The sequence below is a fragment of the Pipistrellus hanaki genome, assembly GCF_964339955.1.
Source record: "Pipistrellus hanaki genome assembly, chromosome: 3".
NCBI lineage: Eukaryota > Metazoa > Chordata > Mammalia > Chiroptera > Vespertilionidae > Pipistrellus > Pipistrellus hanaki.
Window position 1 is genome coordinate 143,380,367 of NC_140505.1, and position 21,532 is coordinate 143,401,898.

At 37.3% G+C, this 21,532-nt stretch overlaps 1 protein-coding gene across 11 annotated transcripts in view; it reads right to left on the reverse strand.

Annotated features, from left to right (window-relative positions):
- LARP4 (La ribonucleoprotein 4) overlaps positions 1-21,532 on the reverse strand; it is a gene marked incomplete at its 3' end in the record, with an annotated part of 65,003 nt that overhangs the window by 10,035 nt on the left and 33,436 nt on the right. For 9 of the 11 annotated variants that reach the window (XM_084877385.1, XM_084877383.1, XM_084877379.1 and 6 more), the window contains 5 exons: positions 12,267-12,479; positions 11,702-11,805; positions 6,502-6,714; positions 5,688-5,736; positions 1,143-1,304 (listed from right to left, as the gene is read on the reverse strand). In XM_084877385.1, coding sequence (XP_084733511.1) covers positions 1,143-1,304; positions 5,688-5,736; positions 6,502-6,714; positions 11,702-11,805; positions 12,267-12,479 — 741 coding nt within the window. Of the gene's footprint in view, positions 1-1,142; positions 1,305-5,687; positions 5,737-6,497; positions 6,715-11,697; positions 11,806-12,266; positions 12,480-21,532 lie in introns of those variants that run through there. The other 2 variants (XM_084877380.1, XM_084877381.1) reach the window with 2 other exon arrangements.

Consider the following 21,532-nt stretch of genomic DNA (forward strand, 5'->3'; position numbering starts at 1 on the left):
TTATGGGGATCCCAGAAGAGAGTGCAAGATACTGAAAACCTATTTGAAGAAATGGTGACAGAAAACTTTCCCCACCTGGTGAAAGAAATAAGACTTACAAGTCCAGCATACACAGAACCCCAAACAAAAGGAACCCAAAGAGGACCACACCAAGACACATCATAATTAAAATGCCAAGAGCAAAAGACAAAGAATATTAAAAGCAGCAAAAGAAAAGCAGTTAGTTACCTATAAGGAAGCACCCATGCGATTGTCAGCTGATTTCTCAACAGAAACTATGCAGGCCAGATGGAAATGGCAAGAAATATTCCAAGTGATGAATAGCAAGAACCTACAACCAAGTTTACTCTACCCAGCAAAGCTATCATTCAGAATTGAAGGCCAGATAGAGAGTTTCACAAATAAATAAAAGCTAAAGGAGTTTATCATTGCCAAACCAAAATTATATGAAATGCTGAAAGGTATTCTTTAAGAAGAGGAAGGAGATAAAGATAAAAATTATGAACAACAAATACGTAGCTATCAACAAGTGAATCTAAAAACCAAGGGAATAAAAAATCTGATGAACAATATTAACTGGTGAATATAATAGAATCAGAGGTATAGAAAGGGAGTAGACTGATGATTCTAGGGGGAAAAGGGAGTGGGGGGGTGCGGGAAGAGACTGAACAAAAATCGTACACCTATGGATGAGGACAGTGGGGGTTGGGGAAAGGGCAGAGGGTGGGGTAGGAACCTGGTGGAGGGGAGCTATAGAGGGAAAAAAGAGGAACAATTGTAATAATCTGAAGAATAAAGATTTATTAAATTTTTTTAAAAATCACCTGAAGGTATTTTTTTAAATTTGATTTTAGATAGAGAAGAACGAATAGAGAAACAGTGAAACACTGATCAGTTGCCTCCCACACAGAAACCTAGATGTGCCCTGAGGAGGAATTGAACTTGCAACCTTTTGATGTACTAGATGTAGGGGATGATGCTCCATCCAACTGAGCCAATCTTTTTATAATACTAAAAGTATACTGACAACCCCCTGAATTAAAACTATATTAGAAATACTTATTAAGAAAACCTAAATAACTTAAAACGTAAGCTAATACTTTAGTCCCATAAGCTAGAAGATGAGATGTTTCAGTGTTTACCTTTTCTTTGTAGACACCTTTAACAACATCAGACATCCTACTCTCCAAAACAAGTTCACCTGGTGTTCTCGATGAACTTCCAGGTAAAGGAGGAAAATTTGAGGCTAATAAGTCAAACTTTGGTGTTGGAGCCTTTGCTTCAGCTGTTGAAGGTTGGGGTCTCTAAAAGACAGAAATCATAAAACAGGTCATATAACTTTCTCATTCTCTAGCCCTGTACCACAAAAGCTGAAATTTAAAAAAATAAAAATAAAAAAATAAAAAACACAGACAAAAAAACCCTACAAAACTTTAATGTACAGAATTATTTCCCTATAAATTTTTGACTTCTCATCTCAATTGAGCTCAAATTAGTCTTTTTTGTTTTTTTTAATATGGAATGCTTCACAAATTTGCAAGTCATCCTTCCACAGGGCTATGTAATTTTTCTCTATATTGTTCCAATTTTAGTATATGTGCTGCTGAAGAGAACATAAGCTCTCATTAATCCTTATCAGTACTCCTTACCTTTAGGCAGCTCCCTCTCTTTATTTCTTTTGCAAACTTTGCCAAATTCCTAAGCCTTCTTATCAATCTCCACTATTCTTTGCTTTCTAAATAAGTTATTACCTCCTTTTCTAACAACAAAAAACCCTACCTCACAAAAATTTTCCATCATCATTCATCCTTCCATATGATCTCGAGAGAGAATATTCTTCCTTGAAAATCTCATCTGTCCCTTTCTCTCTATATCCTCTGACAAACCTCTCTCTTATTGTACCTCCTCCTCTATTCCTCACCTCTGTACTGATCATACCACTGCTTTAACAAGTCACCAATGCCTTCCACAATGCAAACCTGGAAGTCTTTTTTCCATGACCTCACTATAGCATTTGGCCTGGTAAACACTCTTTCCTTTGGGACCTCATTTCTCCCTTAGCTTGTGCGCTACGCCTTTCTATTGATTCACAGATCTGACAATCATGTGCTGTTTTCTGCTTGCCTACTTCTTTTGATGGTTTTTGTTTCATATAGTCATTATTTCTCACTTTCCCTGTAGGATGATACCCTTTATTCATGACTTTAACTATTATCTACATGCAAACAATCCTTAAAACAATCTTTTTCACTCTTTGGTGACTTTGGGCTGCACGACTCTGAAAATATACCAAAAATCATTGAGTCCTACACTCTATTTCAGCCCAGACCTTCACCTGAAACCCAGATATCCATTTGCCTGCCTATTAGCCATTGCCATTCATTACTTGGATACTTCAAACAACATAAGGAATAATCTCATTTTTCAACCCAAAGTCATTATGTTCCCCAAGGTTCCATTCTCAACCCCTTTGAAAATAATCACTCACTAAACAGAGTCCCCTGCCATGATCTCATGATCTCATCTACTCATATGACTTCAGTTACTTAAGCTTACAAATCCTAAATTTTATCTACAGCTAATATCGCCCCCATGCCCTTCCTAGTGGAAAACATGCCTCTCTTTTTTCTTCATCTCAACCTTCAGTCATCAATCCAGATGTTTTTAATATGTTAAACAGGCCGAAACCGGTTTGGCTTAGTGGATAGAGTGTTGGCCTGTGGACTGAAAGTACCTTGGTTGCGGACACATCCCCGGTAGGGGGTATGCAAGAGGCTGCTGGTCGATGTTTCTCATAGATGTTTCTAGCTCTCTCTCTCCCTTCCTCTCTGTAAAATATCAATAATATATATATATATATATATATATATATATATATATATATATATATATATATATATATATGTTAAACAGATCTCAAACCTAATTTTTCCTCTCCTTGATTGTTCAGGGCCACTTGAAGATGTTACTGCTTAAATGGTATCTTTAAAAAGTTGTTGCCTAAAGTCTCATGGCTGCCCATAGTATAGAAAGCTATAAATGGAAAAAACAACACTATTTTAAAGAGTTCATAGTTTGCCCTAAGGACTATTTTTTTTTTTAATATATATTTTATTGATTTTTCACAGAGAGGAAGAGAGAGGGATAGAGAGCATCCATCAGCTGCCTCTTGCACACCCCATACTTGGGATGTGCCTGCAACCAAGGTACATGCCCTTGCCCGGAATCAAACCTGGGACCTTTCAGTCCGCAGGCCGATGCTCTATCCACTGAGCCAAACTGGTCTCGGCCCTAAGGACTATTCTTTGTTATAATGCAATACATTTTCTTCTTTGAAAAGGTGTATGTTTTCAATACTTTATAAATATGATATATGTATAACTTATATGTATAACAAATAGTAAACTCTATATATACTACTTATATATGTATATAATTCACTACTTATACATGTAAAATAAGCATTACATTACACATTTATGGTATATTTGTAAATTCTAGGCAGGGTTTTCTTGAGACCTCTATATCTTCCTACACCATTTTTATTCCTTAACACTTTTTGGGCCCAGTTAAGAAATGCTAATAGTCACAATGAACAAACAACACACACAAAATATCAAAATATGAATAATCTGAGACATTAAGATTCAAATAAGAACATATCTAGAATTATAAACATTTTTCTTTAAGCAGTTTTTTAAGATTAGTGGATATAAGAATTAACAGTAGGTAGAAAATTGATCCGGAAGAATAAACAGTATAACAGTTTCTAGCACCATCTAACAGAGCTTTAAAAATAAATGATATGCCGAAACCGGTTTGGCTCAATGGATAGAGCATCGGCTTGGGGACTGAAAGGTCCAGGGTTCGATTCCGGTCAAGGGCATGTACCTTGGTGGCGGGCATATCCCCAGTAGGGGGTATGCAAGAGGCAGCTGATCGATGACTCTCTCTCTCATCGATGTTTCTAACTCTCTATCTCTCTCCCTTCCTCTGTAAAAATCAATAAAATATATTTAAAAAAATAAAATAAAAAGCCGAAACTGGTTTGGCTCAGTGGTAGAGCGTCGGTCTATGGACTGAAAGGTCCCAGGTTCAATTCCGGTCAGGGGCATGTACGTTAGTTGCGGGCACATCCCCAGTAGGGGGTGTGCAAGAGGCAGCTGGTCGATGTTTCTCTCTCATCGATGTTTCTAGCTCTCTCTCTCTCTCCCTTCCTCTCTGTAAAAAATTAATAAAATATATTTTTTTTTAAAAATAAAATAAAAAATAAAAAAATAAAAAAAAATGAATGATATACTTTATTAGAATGGCCAAAGATCATTATATCCTGCCCTGACAGGTGTGGCCATTGGTTTAGTGTACCATGTACCAAAAAGGTTAAGAGTTCGATTCCTGATCAGAGTACATGCCTGAGTTGTGGGCTCAATCCCTGGTAGGGGTGTGCAGGAGGCAAGCTGATAGATGTGCTCTCACATCAATGTTTCTCTCTCCCTTCCTCTCTAGTGATCAATAAACTATTCTTTAAAAAAAAAAAAAAAAATCGTATCCTCTGTAAGGCTATGAATAAACAGGAATGAAAGAAATTGCATACACAGGAAATGATAATTGTATGAGGTTATCATTGCAGTCTTTGTTATAGCACTTATATACAACCAAAAGATTCAAACTGCTTATGTGTTAGTAAAGAATATTTTCATATTTTTAATTTTTATTTTTTTTATATATTTTATTGATTTTTTACAGAGAGGAAGGGAGAGGGATAGTTAGAAATATCGATGAGAGAGAAACAACAATCAGCTGCCTCCTGCACACCACCCACTGGGGATGTACCCGCAACCAAGGTACATGCCCTTGACTGGAATCAAACTTGAGACCCCTCAGTCCACAGGCCAATGCTCTATCCATTGAGCCAAACAGGTTTTAGCCATATTTTTTAAATTTTTAAACCATGTGAAAATACTAGATACTCAATTTTTAAGAAAGTGAGAAGCACAGGTCAAATTCCTAACTATATGAGTACTTTAAGGGTGGAGGGAGCATGATAATGGAGTATATTTCAGAGTGAAGCACAGGCTCTATTTACATTCACTGCATATATAATCAATCAAGTAGCCCTAACCAATTTGGCTCAATGGATAGACCGTCAGCCTGCGAAGTGAAGGGTCCCAGGTTTGATTCTGGTAAGGGCACATGCCCAGGTCACAGGCTCAAACCCCAGTGGGGGACGTGCAAGAGGCAGCCAATCAATGGTTCTCTCTCATCCTTGTATTTTTCTCTTTCTCCTCTCTTCCTCTCTGAAATCAAAATACATATATTTAAAAATCAATCAAGTAGAGCCAAAACCGGTTTGGCTCAGCGGTAGAGCGTCGGCCTGCGGACTGAGGGGTCCCGGGTTCGATTCCGGTCAAGGGCATGTACGTTGGTTGCGGGCACATCCCCGGTAGGGGGTGTGCAAGAGGCAGCTGGTCGATGTTTCTCTCTCATCGACGTTTCTAGCTCTCTATCCCTCTCTCCTCCTCTCTGTAAAAACTCAATAAAATATATATTTAAAAAAAAAAAAAAAAAAAAAAAAAAATCAATCAAGTAGAAACCTAAAAGCCAAGGTAGATCACAAGTCAATGCCATAGTAAATCACAAAAGAAAAAAAATTAACAGCAGTAATTAAAAGTAAAAAAAATACTTACTGGGAATTTGTCATCTTCTCGTCGTCTTCGACCTCTGAAAAGAGTTCTCCTTTTAACAAAACAAAAAGGGGGTGGGAGGGAGAACTCATAAGTTTCTTCAAATTTATATATTTCATTAAAAATGAGTGCATTTCAATTTTAAGTATCTATGCATCTAAATTTCATTATTGAAAGATAAATATGTATTCTTCTAAAGGGATCCTGAGCGAATCACCACCACCACCACCACCACCACCACCACCACCACCACCACCACCACCACCACGAAGTAAGCTGTGCACATTTTTATTAGAAGCACTCTCTCCACACCAGAAGCAGATTAGGGCTCAGCTATGTTTTGTACAGGTAGGTTAAGTTATATAGAACCCTACTGCCTTAGTTCAGAAGTTAAGAAATTAGCTCTGGCCAGGTAGCTAAGGTGGTTTTACAGCATTGCTCTGATATGCCAAGGTTGGGGGTTCAATCCCATGAGGGCACATTTAAGAAGCAACCAATGAATGCATAAATAAGTAGATCAACAAATCTCTCTCTCTATTCCTCTAAAATCAATCAATCAATCAATCAATCAGTTAGCTGTAGAAAATTAAAACTATAATGCAGATGGAATTTTATCTTCCTAAACCATTCTTTGAGAACTTCAGAATAAGTTATAAATCCGACTTAGTTACATTCTATCTAAACATTCTAAATTTCTTAATTTTTATGAAAAACTATTATGTAAAAATGTATTTACTTAACAGCAGATTATGGTTTCCAAATACTCACATTATGATAAAAGGATTTTCCTCCCGTATTTATTATCATAGTCACTCACCTGCCCCTACCATAATCCCCATTCTGTTCAATCTGCAAAGTTGGAGTCTCTTTGGGAAGGTAGCTTTGCTCCTGATGCCCTGTTACTGCAGGGTTATGCCGTTCAGCTGGAAAGTTCCTCGAACCAGATCTGTTTACTGGTCCATCCCCCAATGACACAGATCCCTCTGTTGAGTGTTCTGAACCACTTGATGATCTAAAATGAGGTTTCACGCTATAAGAAATAATGATTACATATATGAATAAATCAAGACAGACAGAAAATCATTCTTAATTGTAGAAACTCTTAATAGACCAAGTTAAAAACTGCTTTTCTGCTATTTCCTGTTTTCCATTCGATAAGTTAAACATAAAATTATTGTATAAAAATGTAAACCCTTTTTTGTCCCAGATATATATATATATTTTCAAATACATTTCATTGATTTCCCACAGAGAGGAAGGGAGAGGGACAGAGGGTCAGAAAAATCAAAGAGAGAGAATCAAACCCGGGACTGTTCAGTTTGAAGGCCTATTATGCTCCATCCATACTGAGCCAAACTGGTTAGGGCCCAGATATATTATTTTTAAAAGGCAAAGAACTTTTACATTAAAAAGTTGTTTAGCCCTAGCCAATTTGGCTCAGTGGATAGTGTCGGCCTGTGGACTGTAGGGTCCCAGGTTCCATTCCGGCCAAGGGCACATGCCTAGGTTTTGGGCTCAGTACCAAATGGGGGCGAGGGGTGGAGGATGGGGAGTGTGCAGGAGGCAACTGATCAGTGATTCTCTCTCATCACTGATGTTTCTATCTCTCTCTATCCCTCCTCCTTCCTCTCTAAAACCAATAAATATAATTTTTAAGAAGTTGCTGAAACCGGCTTAGCTCAATGGATAGAGCGTCTATCCGTGGACTTAAAAGTCCCAGGTTCGATTCCGGTCAAGGGCATGTACATTGGTTGCAGGCACATTCCCAGTAGGGGGTGTGCAAGAGGCAGCTGATTGATGTTTCTCTCTCATCGAGAGAGAAAACTCTACCCCCCTTCCTCTCTGTAAAAAATCAATAAAGTATTTATTTGAAATACTTTATTACTCTAACTCTACCCCCCTTCCTCTCTGTAAAAAATCAATAAAGTATTTTTTAAAAAAAAAAAACAAAAAACACAAAAACCTCATACATTAATTCCAATAGCATTTCCAGCTATCCTACTTTACTCTTTAAGGAACATAAAAAATTAGGTTACTTAAAGATAAAACTCCAGCTACAGAGTTGGGCTGAGTTTAATAGGAGATGATACTTTTCCAGATACTTCCTGTCACAAAATAGATTTTTAATCGCAATTAAAATAATAGTATGTCAACTAACACAAATTTCCAATATATTCATATTATCCATTATATCTGAAACTGACTGCATTAAGTAGCTAAGCTGTTTACATTACCTGTTCACAACTTTCACTTAAATTTTCACAATGCATTTCAATAGAACTAATGGACAAGTTAGGTTTAAACAGCCCTCAGATCTCATAATCTTACCCTTCACTGAGAGGGACTTACAATCTCAGTCTGGGCAAAAAAAAGAAATAAGCAATAAAAGATAGAGTATAGTGACAGAAAGATAAAGTATGAAAGGTAAAAAAAAAAAAAAAAAAAAAATGCCCCGACTTCTGAAAGTTAGTCCTATTTTCTCTAAGTAGGTATAGTGATCATCACTGGGCTGTTATAAGGCCAATCCTAACCTATCCTATCTAATAAGAGTAATATGCAAATTGACCACCACTCCAACACACAAGATGGCCACCACAAGATGGCCTGCAGGGGAGGGCAGTTGTGGGCAATCATGCCAGCAAGGGAAGGCAGTTGGGAAGGACCAGCCCTGAAGGGGAGAGCAGTTGGGAGGGACCAGGCCAGCAGGGAAGGGCAGTTAGGCATTGATCAGGCTGGCAGGGGAGTGGTTAGGGGTGATCAGGCTGGCAGGCAGAAGCATTTAGGGGCAACAGGCAGGTGAGTGGTTGGGAGCCAGTAGTCCTGGATTGTGAGAGGGATGTCTGACTGCCTGTTTAGGCCCAGATTGGAGAGGGTGGGTATGAACAACAAATACATATCTATCAACAAGTGAATCTAAAAATCAAGTGAATAAAAAATCTGATGAACAGAATAGAGAGATGAATATAATAGAATCAGGGGCATAGAAAGGGAGTGGACTGACAATTCTCGGGGGAAAGGGGTGTGGCGGGTGCAAGAGGAGACTGGACAAAAATCTTACACCTATGGATGAGGACAGTGTGTGTGGGGGGGAGGGGGGCGGGGCGGGCGGTGTTAAAGGCAGAAGGTAGGATGGGAACCGGGTGTAGGGGAGCTATTGGGGGAAAAAAGAGAAACAACTATAATAGACTGAACAATGAAGATTTATTAAATATAAAAATTTTAAAAATTTAAATTGCTTTTAGTTTATCTCATAACAAAGATGTCTGTCCTACTTATAAATTCACCCCTTTGGTATTTTTTTAAAAATATATATTTTATTGATTTTTTACAGAGAGGAAGAGAGAGGTATAGAGAGTTAGAAAAATCGAGAGATCGATCAGCTGCCTCTTGCACATTCCCTACTGGGGATGTGCTCGCAACCAAGTACATGCCCTTGACCAGAATCGAACCCGAGACCTTTCAGTCCGCAGGCCGACGCTTTATCCATTGAGCCAAACCAGTTTCGGCACCCCTTTGGTATTTTTAAGAAAACTTTGCCAGCTAAGATAGAGAGAAAGGAAATGTTCTAAATCTCAAGTGTGTGGATAATAACTAGCCATGTAATCCTAGCAAGATATTTGTCCTCTTCAACTTTCACTTTCTTCATCTATAAAATTAATTAAAACTATATCCTAACAACTGGTCCTTTCAGATTTAAACATCCTCGCCTCCAATGAAATAACCCATTTGAACAAGAGGACAGGAGTTAAAGGACACTATGTAATTAAAGCTCACTGTGCTTTTCTACTCACATGTCCTAGCACTACTCAAATTTTGCAGTAAATTGTTAGTGTACTACAAACTAAGTCATCTATAAGAGCACAAATAATATTTTGTTCATAAAGAATCTTTCATTCTAAAAATAATAAGAGATCTCATTTGAAACTTCATAGAGATTAAGAATGTGTATATGTAGCCCTAGCCGCTTTGGCTCAGTGATAGAGCAATGACCTATGGACTGAAGGGTCCGTGGTTTGATTCCAGACAAAGGGCACATGCCTGGATTGTGGGCTCCATTCCCATTAGGGGGTGTGCAGGAAGCAGGTGTTTGATGATTCTCTCTCATCACTGATGTTTCTAACTCTCTCTCCCTCTCTGAAATCAATAAACATATATTAATGGGGTGGGGGGGGAGTGTATATGTAGTAAAATTTTCCTAATACTTAAAGAAATGATCTTCCAATGCTTTAACCAACTGTGCCAGCTAAAGTGAGGAAACAAATTGTGACCATTAGAGGATAGTACACATGTATACTTCCAGAACCCACTGAAGATATTTCTTAATACCATAGGGCTTCTTTCTCCAATGAAACGTTTCCGAAAACCTTACACCAAAGAACTCAGTTTCTAGATGTCATCTTGGACAAACATACCCTATGTCAGGGGTCCTCAAACTTTTTAAAGTGGGGGCCAGATCACGGTCCCTCAGAGAGCTGGAGGGCCGGACTATATGAACTACTAATTCCTACTGTAACACCTCAGCTGCGCTCACTGCCCAAAAAACCTGGCGGGCCGGATCAGACTCCTCTGTGGGCCGCATGTGGCCCGCGGGCCGTAGTTTGAAGACCCCTGCCCTATGTGATCTCTTTGCCGAGAAAAGAATAAACTGTGGGAGAACAAGACCTGGCAAGAGAAATTACTGAAAAGAAATAATTTCATGAGAATAAACACAAGCCGGGACCGGTTTGGCTCAGTGGATAGAGTGTCAGCCTGCGAACTGAAAGGTCCCGGGTTCGATTCTGGGCAGGGGCATGTACCAAGGTTGCGGGTACATCCCCAGTAGGGGGTGTGCAAGAGGCAGCTGATCGATGATTCTCTCATTGATGTTTCTAACTCTCTATCTCTCTCTTCCTCTCTGTGAAAAATCAATAAAATATATTTTTTTTAAAAAAAAAAAAAAAAAAGGAAAATAAACACAAAACCTAGGAGGCTCACAAAATAAGCAAACAAAAAATAACAAATGTAAAACTACAATATTAAATAATTCTAAACCTCTATATTAGCACTTTTTTTTCTCATACTCTGTCAAAAGCCATAATATATACCAAATTATTAAGATTATCAGTTAATACTTATATAAAGAATAATACTCGAGACATACCAATATTTTATGTGATAGCAAATCTATATATGTAAAAGGCTAATCGACAGGCCAATAGGTATGACCAGTAGCTCCTCAACACAGGAGCTACTGAGCGATAGCAACTTTGCAGACTGCCCTCTCGCACTCCGGGACCTGTTAGGGCAGGTTGGACTGCCAGTTTTGGCCCGACCCCTGCAGGCCAGGCCGAGGGACCCTTCTCACTCTGCAGATGCCCTTCAAGCCCCAGCATGCCCCAGGTGTGGCCGCCAGGGAGGGACTACCAGCTATGTGCTTGCAGATAAAATATTGAACCTTATACGTCTTAATTTCCTAATTTTTAAGTAAATACAGTAACTATCAATCTTAAGGGTTGTGAAAATTAACTGATTAAAACATGTAAAGCTCTTAAAACAGAGCTTTAACATTAAATGCCCAATAAATGTCATGTTATACACTGTAATTAGTGAAAATTGTTTCAAAAAGCCAATTATTAAAAATCCTAAGTAATTCATATTCCCAATATTACAATATCAATTCAGTTAACATTTCTATCCTAAAAAAAAAAAGCTCATCCTTCAAAATGTTACCTATTTAACATACTAAATGGCATTTAAACCTAGATTTTTATGTTACTACCATAAAATATTTTCTGCTCCCTTTATTAAAAAAAAATCAGTATGTACAATCTCAGTCTCAAGTTCCTTTTATAGACATCAACTCTCTGAGGTTAAAGTGTGTTTATAAATTCTAGATTAAATCATTCATATATTTTGTACAAAACAAAAAAATTCCTTTCATCTGAATCTACAAATAAGCACTGCAATGAACACAGTAACTCTATAAGAACTACTGAGAATGGCTTACAATAAATTCCAGCCATGATTTTTTATCTTACCGATTTTTTTGGAATGGTCGACCCATATTCATAGCAGCAGCAGTTGTTTTATAAGATCCTGGTGAACTAAAGCCATTCACAAAACTACTATTTGGAAAGGGAGCCTAAAAGAAAATTTTAATGTTTAAAAAGAGTTAATGGTAAAGGCAGCATCTGATGTGAAGGTCATAAGAAATTTCTGATGACTTAACCTAGCATCAATTTTTTCTAGAAGCTCAAAATAATATTAAACATTTTACTTTTTCACTTTTGCAGTACATTATAAAATAAGAAATCACTGGTCCATTACTTCATAAAGAACACTTTTGAGTAAATTTTATAAAACTAAACACAATTTAAACCAATGGATTTATTCAGTCTCTAACTTTAATTCACACAGCAAAATTTAAAGAATGAAATTATAGAAACAGTCATATGCATACATTTGCTATGAGATATTATATATCCTCATCATTACTTAAAAAGCAGAAAATAAACAACAACAAAATGAACTTCCACTCTAGATGATTTCCTCAAATTTCAGCTTGAGTGAAAATTTTTATTATTCTGTAAAGATCTCACTTACCAGTGGTGTTTCAAAGTAAGGTGCAGGATTTGGAGACCAAGACTGAGGCACAATACTATAGATGGAGTACTGTTGGTGAGGACTATATACAGGCTGCATGAAGACTGGTGAGGCATACTGTGCTTGAGTTTGAATGGGCTGACTATACATACTAGAATCCATTAATCGAAAACCATTCTTAGCAAAAAACGTATTGATGGCTTTTATCCTTGCCTAGAAGAGGAACACATAATTACAAAGGACTAAGTATATATTTTTACAAATGTATTTAATTAAAATTTTTAACTTATTTTACATGACATTATTTCTGCATGTTGTAGAATCAGTAGGGCAAATGAAAAGAAAATGATAGATTTAATTAATTGAAATTTATGTATGGCAAATAAAAGAAGTCCAAACAGTGAAACTAAATGCAACTTATCAAAGACAAGGGGGTTAATATTCCAAATACATAAATTCTAAAAATCGATTTAAAAGCCAACAATTTTATCTAAAATAGTTCACAGGGAATAAAAAGGCAAATGACTCTGATACATAAGAAAAAGAAGCTAAACCTTGCTAAGAGAAATGCAATTAAAGTTGAATTAAATTTATGCAATTGGCAAAGTCCAAAACAGACAATCTAATACATTAATGATGGGCATGCAAAATAGCACAACTCTTATGAACACCAATCCCACTTCTAAAAATCTTTCCCAAATATACACTGACCAAAATATAGTTTAGTTTGTTTTTTTAAAATTCCTGATTTTTAGAGAGAGAAAGTAATGGAGAGGGAGAGAGGTGGAGAAAGAAAGGGGGTGAGAAGGGGGGGGAGGAAGGGAGGGAGGGAGTGGGGGAGGAAGGGAGGGAGGGGGAAGGGGGGGAGAGAGAGAGAGAGAACCCACACCTTTAGGATGACATGCTAAACAACTAAGCTACCAAACCAGGACCAAAACAGTTTTGTGTGAGTTTTTTTAAGGAAGCACATAGCTATTCTCTGACACTATTTATAATGTAGGGTTGGGGGTGGAGGACAGAATCTCCCCACCACACCCAAACCAACCCAACACTCCATCGATGGCTGAATACACCAGGATACATACACACAACTGAGTAACATGCAGATATAAAAAGAACTGAGTAACTGATCTAGATACTATCATGAAGTGATTCCTAGAATGTACAGATTAAAGGGAAAAAGGCAAGGCAAGAAAAGTATGTATCATAAGCTATTCTTTAGCTAAGTCAGATGGAAATATGAAGACATACTTACATACACATATACAGGGTGTCCCAAAAACTATACACACACTATGTCTAGATTAAATAATATTTTAAAAAATGAAATGTATTTTCATAAACACTGCCTTTTAAAAAATATGTATTTTTACGGATTTCAGAGAGGAAGGGAGAGGGAGAAAGACAGAAACATCAATGGCGAGAATCATTAATTGGCTGCCTCCGACATACCCCCTACTGGGGATCAAGCCCATAACCTAGGCATGTGTCCTGAGCAAGAATCGAACCATGACCTCCTGGTTCATAGGTAGACACTCAACAATTGAACAACACTGGCTGGGCAATACTCCCTTTATAATTATTTCAAAGTGTGCATATATATTTTGGGATACCTTGTATATGTCTAAATATATAAAATATTTTGCTTTTAAACAATGCACATACTTAAAATCAAATACAAAAATCAATTTGCAAAAGTTAAAAGCAGCCCGGAGCAGCCAGGCCCGGAGTGTTGTGGGGTTGAACCCTGGGTTCAAAATGAAAGGAAAGAAGCAATGGAGCCAATTCGGGTACCAGTGTTATTCCGTCATCACAATGGACTCAGAGAAGCTCCTGTGTCCCTTCACCCAAAAGGACTGAGAATTGCCCAGACGACAGAAAAATGGGAGAAGAAAACTGAAGGCTACTCAAGGGACTGAGGTGCCAACATGGAGTCATCTGAAAAAATTAAAGACTGAAGTGGAAGCTACTTCTTTAATCATGTTCCTGCTCATGCTAGCATCTGTTAGCTTCCAGTCTTCTGCAGTCTTGTGCAGCAAGCCCAAAGACTCTGAGTAAATCTACACCAGCAACAAAAGAGACTCATTTAGTAGCTAAAAATATTAATATGTCAATAATTCTGATTTCTAATTTTGTTGTTTTGCATTGGCATTGTTATTAATAGCCAGAGTTTTGCTCTTGACACTCAAGTTTTGAAAATAACATGTATGCGGTTTAGTTTTTGCATTGGCAACAAAAACAAACAAACAAACAAACAAACAACAACAACAAAAAAACTCTAAGGACCAGAATAAGCTGGTGAATATAATAGAATCAGGGGCAAAGAAAGGGAGTGGATTGATAATTATCAGGGGGAAAGGGGTGTGGGGGTGCAGAAAGAGACTGGATTAAAATCGTATAACCTATGGATGAGGACAATGGTGAGGGGTGGGGGGAGGTAAGGGCAGAGGGTGTGGCAGGAACCTGGTGGAAGGGAGCTATTGGAGGGAAGGGGGGAAGGAGAAACAAGTGTAATAATCTGAGCAATAAAAAATTAAAAAAAAAAAAGTTAAAAGCAAACCAGCCAAAATGTGGATTTATTAATAATATAACACAGAGAAATCCTAAGTGGCTTTGAACCAAAATAAAAATCAACTCTGCCCTGGCCAGTTTGGCTCAATTGGTTTAGGGCTCAATCCCGGTAGGGGGCATGCAGAAGGCAGAGGATTGATGTTTCACTCTCTCATCAATGCTTCTCTCTGTCCCTCTCTTTCCCCCTCTAAAAATCAATTTTTTAAAAAAAATCAACTGTTATAAATGTTCCTTATGAATAACCCAAAAGGCAAAGTATGGAAAATTTCTTAATATTCTCAGAATTATATTGTTATTCTGATACTTTCTATGTGACTATTGGATTCATCAAATCAGTATGTTATTGGAGTCACAGATTTGATTTTCACTTGGGAAAAAGAAACAAATGTGAGAGTTAAGATGTAAAAACTATGCCACCCGAATTCAAAGTGGAAGCATCAGTATAAAATCATGATGGAGTCCAGCTGGTGTGGATCAGTGGCTGAGCGTCGCCCTGTGAACCAGGAGGTTACAGGGTGATTCCCGGTCAGAGCACATGCTCAGGTTGCACTTCTGATCCCCAGATAGGGGCTATGTAGGAGGCAGCCCATCAATGATTTGCTCTCACCATTGATGTTTCCATTTCTTCCTCTCCCTTCCTTTCTGAAATCAATAAAAATATATTTAAAAACAAAATAAAGACTATCTTTTAAAAAATCATGATATATTTTGTCTTAAAAAAAAAAAAAAAAAAAAAAAAAAGACAAAACATATATTTAGTCACAAATATGCTTAGGCAAAACCAGTGAATACAAAGTATTATTTCCCCATAAAGGTAACACGGGGACTCCAGAGAGTTGTCTTGACACAAAAGATACAAAAGCCTCATATACCTTGTTGCACTAGGAAGCAAAGAAGCCAATGAAAATTATTAGGGTCATAATAAGAGAACTCATAAACTCAGAGGCCACACTTCATCAGTGAGGACAATAAGCATACCAAGTATGTTTAAATCTCAAAAATAAAAAAATCTGAATGGTCATTTTTGAAAGTTGCCAAAGAATCAATACATTATTTTCAAAAACAGGTAAATAAAAGCTAGAACCAAGCATTTATCATGCACTTTGTCAATGAGCTGTACCTCAGGGCAATGAAGATGAGGGCAAGCTTCTCTTTATAGAAGTGTTTCAGCTAATAAATACAAAAAAGATTAACACGGAAATAGCGCCACTCTTCAACCCTTAATGAATAGACTTCACCACTGGCATAGCAGCTGGCATAAGAGATTAACAAATACTTTATATGCATATGTTCTCCCTCTCAACTGCTCCAAAATCAAATCCTATTCTATTGAAGCCTCTAGATCTAGCTACCAATTTGCAGGAAATATAGGGGACAGAGAATCATGTTAAACTACACTCAAGATTATAGCTAGCTGCCGAAACCGGTTTGGCTCAGTGGTAGAGCGTCGGTCTGCGGACTGAAGGGTCCCGGGTTCGATTCCGGTCAGGGGCATGTACGTTGGTTGCGGGCACATCCCCATTAGGGGATGTGCAAGAGGCAGCTGGTCGATGTTTCTCTCTCATTGACGTTTCTAGCTCTCTATCTCTCTCCCTTCCTCTCTGTAAACAATCAATAAAATATATTTATATAAAAAAAAGATTATAGCTAGCCAATTCAAAGATGGACAAAGGACTTGAATAGACAATTCTCCAAAGAGAACATGTGAATGGCCAATAAACACAAGAACAGATCCTCAATTTCTCTGGTCAATAGTGAAATGCAAATCAAAACTACAATGAAATTCCATGTAATGTATTTTTCATTTTTGACTGGTTCCCTTTTTCTTTTTTATCCTTGTTAAGTGGTGCATGACTGTATTTGCATGAATAGACAAAATGTTGACTAGTGGGGAAATGGCAGACTAGCTTCCATTGAATCAATATTTGAGCAAGAAAGAGTGCTTGGACTCTGATGACAAGCAGTGGAGCGCTTAATAAAGGAGAGGTGGCTGATCTTACCTAAGTGAAAAAAAACAACCAGTAGCTACCAATTCCATTTCTCAATGGCCTGTGTTCTGGAAGTGGCTGTCTGGTGGCAGGCAGATTATGTGATGATTCTGTCATTCAAATATGCTGGAGGTGACGCCTAAAACTTTAATCGGCCTAAAATAAGGAAATCTTACTCTTTACAAGAGCATGGATGGACTATGAGACCATTGTGCTAAATGAAGTAAGGCCAGTCAGAGAAAGACAAATACTATTATGATTTCATTTATATGTGGAGTCTAATGAACAAACCAGACTCAGAGACAGAGAACAGACTGATAGCTGTCAGAGGAAAGGGGCTAGGCTGGGTATAAAAGGTAAAGGGATTAAGCAATAGACACAGAAAACAGTATGGTGATTTCCAGAATGAAAGGGGAAGTGGGGGAGGTAGAAAAGGGTAGAGGAGGAATAAATGGAGATGTTAGGAAACTTGGCGTGGGTTGTGAACATACAATATAATATACAGGTGATGTATTTTATAGAATTTTACTTCAGGAAACCTATATAATTTTATTAACCAATGTCACCCCAATAAATTTAAAAAACTGATGAAGCAGAACCCTTCAATACTACCATTACCCTATTTGGAGCCAGACATTTATGGAAATCTTTGTCAGATCTCAGGCTGAATGTAGATAGAGATAATGGAACAGATATTTCAGTGACCACAAGAAATATACACTTTGCAAAAAAAAACAAAACACAACAACAACAAAAGTTTGGAAAAGTCACAGATAGGTGTTTAACAAGCAAAACATCATTAATATCTGAGGAGTAGAAGAATCAGATTTCTAGAGTTAACATCTTATAATACTTAGAATATCCAGTTTTCAACAAAAAAATTACAAAACATACAAAAAAAGAAAAAACTATGGTGATTCACAGAGGGGAAAAAAGTTATAAAAACTATCCTGAGGAAATCCAGACATTGGAATTACTGGTCAAAATGTTAAATTTTACATCTGCTCAATGAGCTAATGAAAACTATGGACAAAACTAAGAGTAATTAGGGAAAAGATATACAAATAAAATGCTAAAAAGGAATCAGTAAACATACCTTACAAGAAATGCTAATGAGACTTGTTCAGAAGAAATGAAAAGCCAGACAGTAACTCAAATCCATAAGAAGAAATAAGAAACATTACTAAGGATAATCACTTAGGTAAAGACAAAATAAAAGTTATTGTATTTCTGTTATGTAAGCCCTCTTTTTTCCTCATATGATTTAAAATGGAAATTAATAAGACAATATAAACGGATATCAATGGGCACAAATATATAAAGATGTGATCTGTGAAAGTAAAAAATATAAAGGGGGAGGAATAAAGTATAGGAGCCAAGTATTTGTACACTATTCAACTGATGTTATTAAAATTTTTAACTTAAAAATATACAGTACATAAAAGGAGAAAAACAAAATTGGTACATTATGAAAGTTCAATTCAATTAAAACACTGGCAGTTAACTAAGGAATTGAGGATGGAAATGCCCAGAAAACAAATATCTAGATAGCAGAAGTATCTCTCCTGATTAGTAATTACTTTACATGTAAACAGCTTAAGCTCTACTAAAAGGCAGAGACTGGCAGGTTGAATTTTAAAAAAGAATCCATCTATGTGCTATCATAGATTCATTTTAGATTCAGAGACATTGAAAGCAATAAAATGCAAGCAAAAAATGCAAGCAAATAGTAACCAAAATACAGCTAAGATGGCTTTATTATCATGCAAGATATACTAAGTCAAAAAAGGTGCCAAGAGAGAAAGGATATTATATATTGATAAAAGGTTCAATTAAGCAAAAAGAGAAAACAATTGCAAATATATATATATATATAGATATATATATATACATTCCCAAAAGAGTCTTTACATACATAAAGCAAACACTGCCAGAATTGAAAGAATACTGTTCTACAATAGAGGCTTTATTAACCAACTTTCAATAATGAATAATCAGAAGAGCAATAAATAGAGATCTTCAACATTATAACCAAATGGATCTAAAAGATACTACATCAAACTCAAGAATACACTTTTTTTTAAGTGTATGCAGTACATTATTCTCTCTGAAATCAGTAAAAATATATTTTAAAAAAAGAGGAAAAGATAACTCATAAAATGGGTGAAAATATTTGCAAATCATGTATCTGATAAGGGAATAATGTCTAGAATATATCAAGAACTCCTACAACTCAAAACAAACAACCCAACTTTCTTACTATTTTTTTAAAAATATATCTTATTGATTTTTTACAAAGAGGAAGAGAGAAGGATAAGAGAGTTAGAAACATCGATGAGCCGAAACCGGTTTGGCTCAATGGATAGAGTGTCGGCTTGGGGACTAAAGGGTCCCGGGTTCGATTCTGGTCAAGGGCATGTGCCTTGGTTGCGGGCATATCCCCAGTGGGGGGTGTGCAGGAGGCAGCTGATCGATGTTTCTAACTATCTCTCTCCCTTCCTCTCTGAACAAAATCAATAATATATATTGGGGGGGGGAAAAAAAAAAAAAAGAAACATCGATGAGAGAGAATCATCGATCAGCTGCCTCTTGCTATGATGTGCACTGGTCATCATAAGGCAGATGCTCCAACCAGTAGGTAGGTTGCTGCTGGGGTCTGGCCAATCAGGACTGAACAAGATGGGCCAGTCACACCCTGGAGCCCTCCCTTGGTCCCTCTCTGGCTGGCCAGCCTCCCGCATCCCTCCCTGGCCTTAATCATGCACCAATGGGGTCCCTCGGCCTGGCCTGTACCCTCTTACACTCCAGGCCCCCTTGGGGATGTCGGAGAGCTGGTTTTGGCCTGATCCCACAGGCCAGGCTTAGGGACCCACAGGTGCATGAATGCGTATACCAGGCCTCTAGTTATTTATAAACAAACGAGAGGCCCGATGCACAGAAATTCATGCAAGAGTCGGCCTTTCTTCCCCTAGTTGCTGGCACCGGCTTCCCTCCAGCACCTGGGACCCGGGCTGGCCTTGCCTCCAGCTCAGCTTTGTCAGGAAGAACGTCTGGAATGATGTCCAGAAGATGTTTGGTTTAATTAGCCTATTACCTTCCTATTAATATTTATAAACAAGTTAAAGGTTTATACATGGAGGAAAATGGATAAATCATGATGTGCATGAACAAAGTAGTGTATATACTCAAAACAATAGTGAATGAAGAGATGCTGATTCTCTATTAAGTGAAAGAAGTAGATGAGTGTCTATTGTACATTCCCATTTATATAAAGAGAAAAAAACTGCTCTCTTGTCACCTCTGGTGTAAAGGACTAAAGGGACTTAATTATTTAATATTGACTTACTTAAGATTGAAATTATGAAATAATAAAATATACAACAGAAATATAAGAAAATATTTTCTATTGAAATATCATCTATATTAGGGGTGTCGAACTCAATCAGAGAAGGGGCCAAAATCTAAAATCCAGCCTAAATCGCGGGCCGATTGGTTTACTGAACAGTCATAAACTGACAATGTCATAAACTGACAGCGGAGTGCAGTGATGACAGCGTGGTGCGGGCCACATTGCAAGGCCTGGCGGGCTGGATTTGGCCCGCGGGCCTTGTGTTTGACACATGTGATCTATATGATACCCAGATAAAATTTAATATTCCTAGTTACCAAAGCCAACTGAAATGAGACAAAGCACTGCCTCTTAATGAAATTATCAATATATGCAGAAATAGATGGACAAACATTATTCATTTTGTCTCTTTGTACTCTATGATCACTGCTTTTGAATCACAGGACTTCAGAAATGAAAAGCATAAGCATTTCAAAGAAATAAACCAAGACCTCAGAAGTAACTTGACACTCCTAAGATCAAAGAGCTTAAAACTGAAAACAACATTAAGGGCTGTCATATAGGCCTTCTGCTGTCATATAGGGCTGTCATATAGGATCCTGCACCTGTCTTTCTAGCGACTAGGTCGATTTTAATGAATGATATGAAAATTAATGAGAATGCATGAATCTCTTAGAAAGAAAACTGCTGTGATGACTAATCAAAAGAACCACAATCACCAAATGGCAGGGGGAAAAGAAAAATACTTTATAATAAAATATGTATACATTTTCCACTACACTTGAAATCTTAGGAAAAGTAGTTATAAAAATTAGAGTAAGGATCAAAATACTATTTATAGATTATATGATCTCTCAGACAGATAATCCAAAGAGCCAACAAACCACTAGATGTAATAATAAAGGAGTTAGGCAAGGTTGCTACATATAATAATGTGGTGTTTATTTTTTAATCACTAAGACACAATGGAGAGGGAGGAAAAGTGACAAAAATTATTTTAAGGAACTAATTAAAAAACATAATAGACCTGAATGAACAGAGAAATATTCTCACTACAAAGAGAGATAAGGCCAGGCTGAGGGACCACCGCCCCCCCAACCTTCAGTGCATGAATTTTCATGCACCAGGCCTCTAGTGGTTTCAAGACAATCCTAAAAAATAACAATGAGAAGGGACAACTTGCATAAGGAAATAAGGCTTTCTAAAACTATGATAATTAAAACAGAAATGTTGGTTCAGTAGAGAGTGGCAGAATAGAGAATCTGAACCAGATATGACACATGCAAGATTATACATAATTTGTAGGACAGACCACTCAACAAGTAACTGTTGAGATTGACTTTCCTTTTATTTTTTTA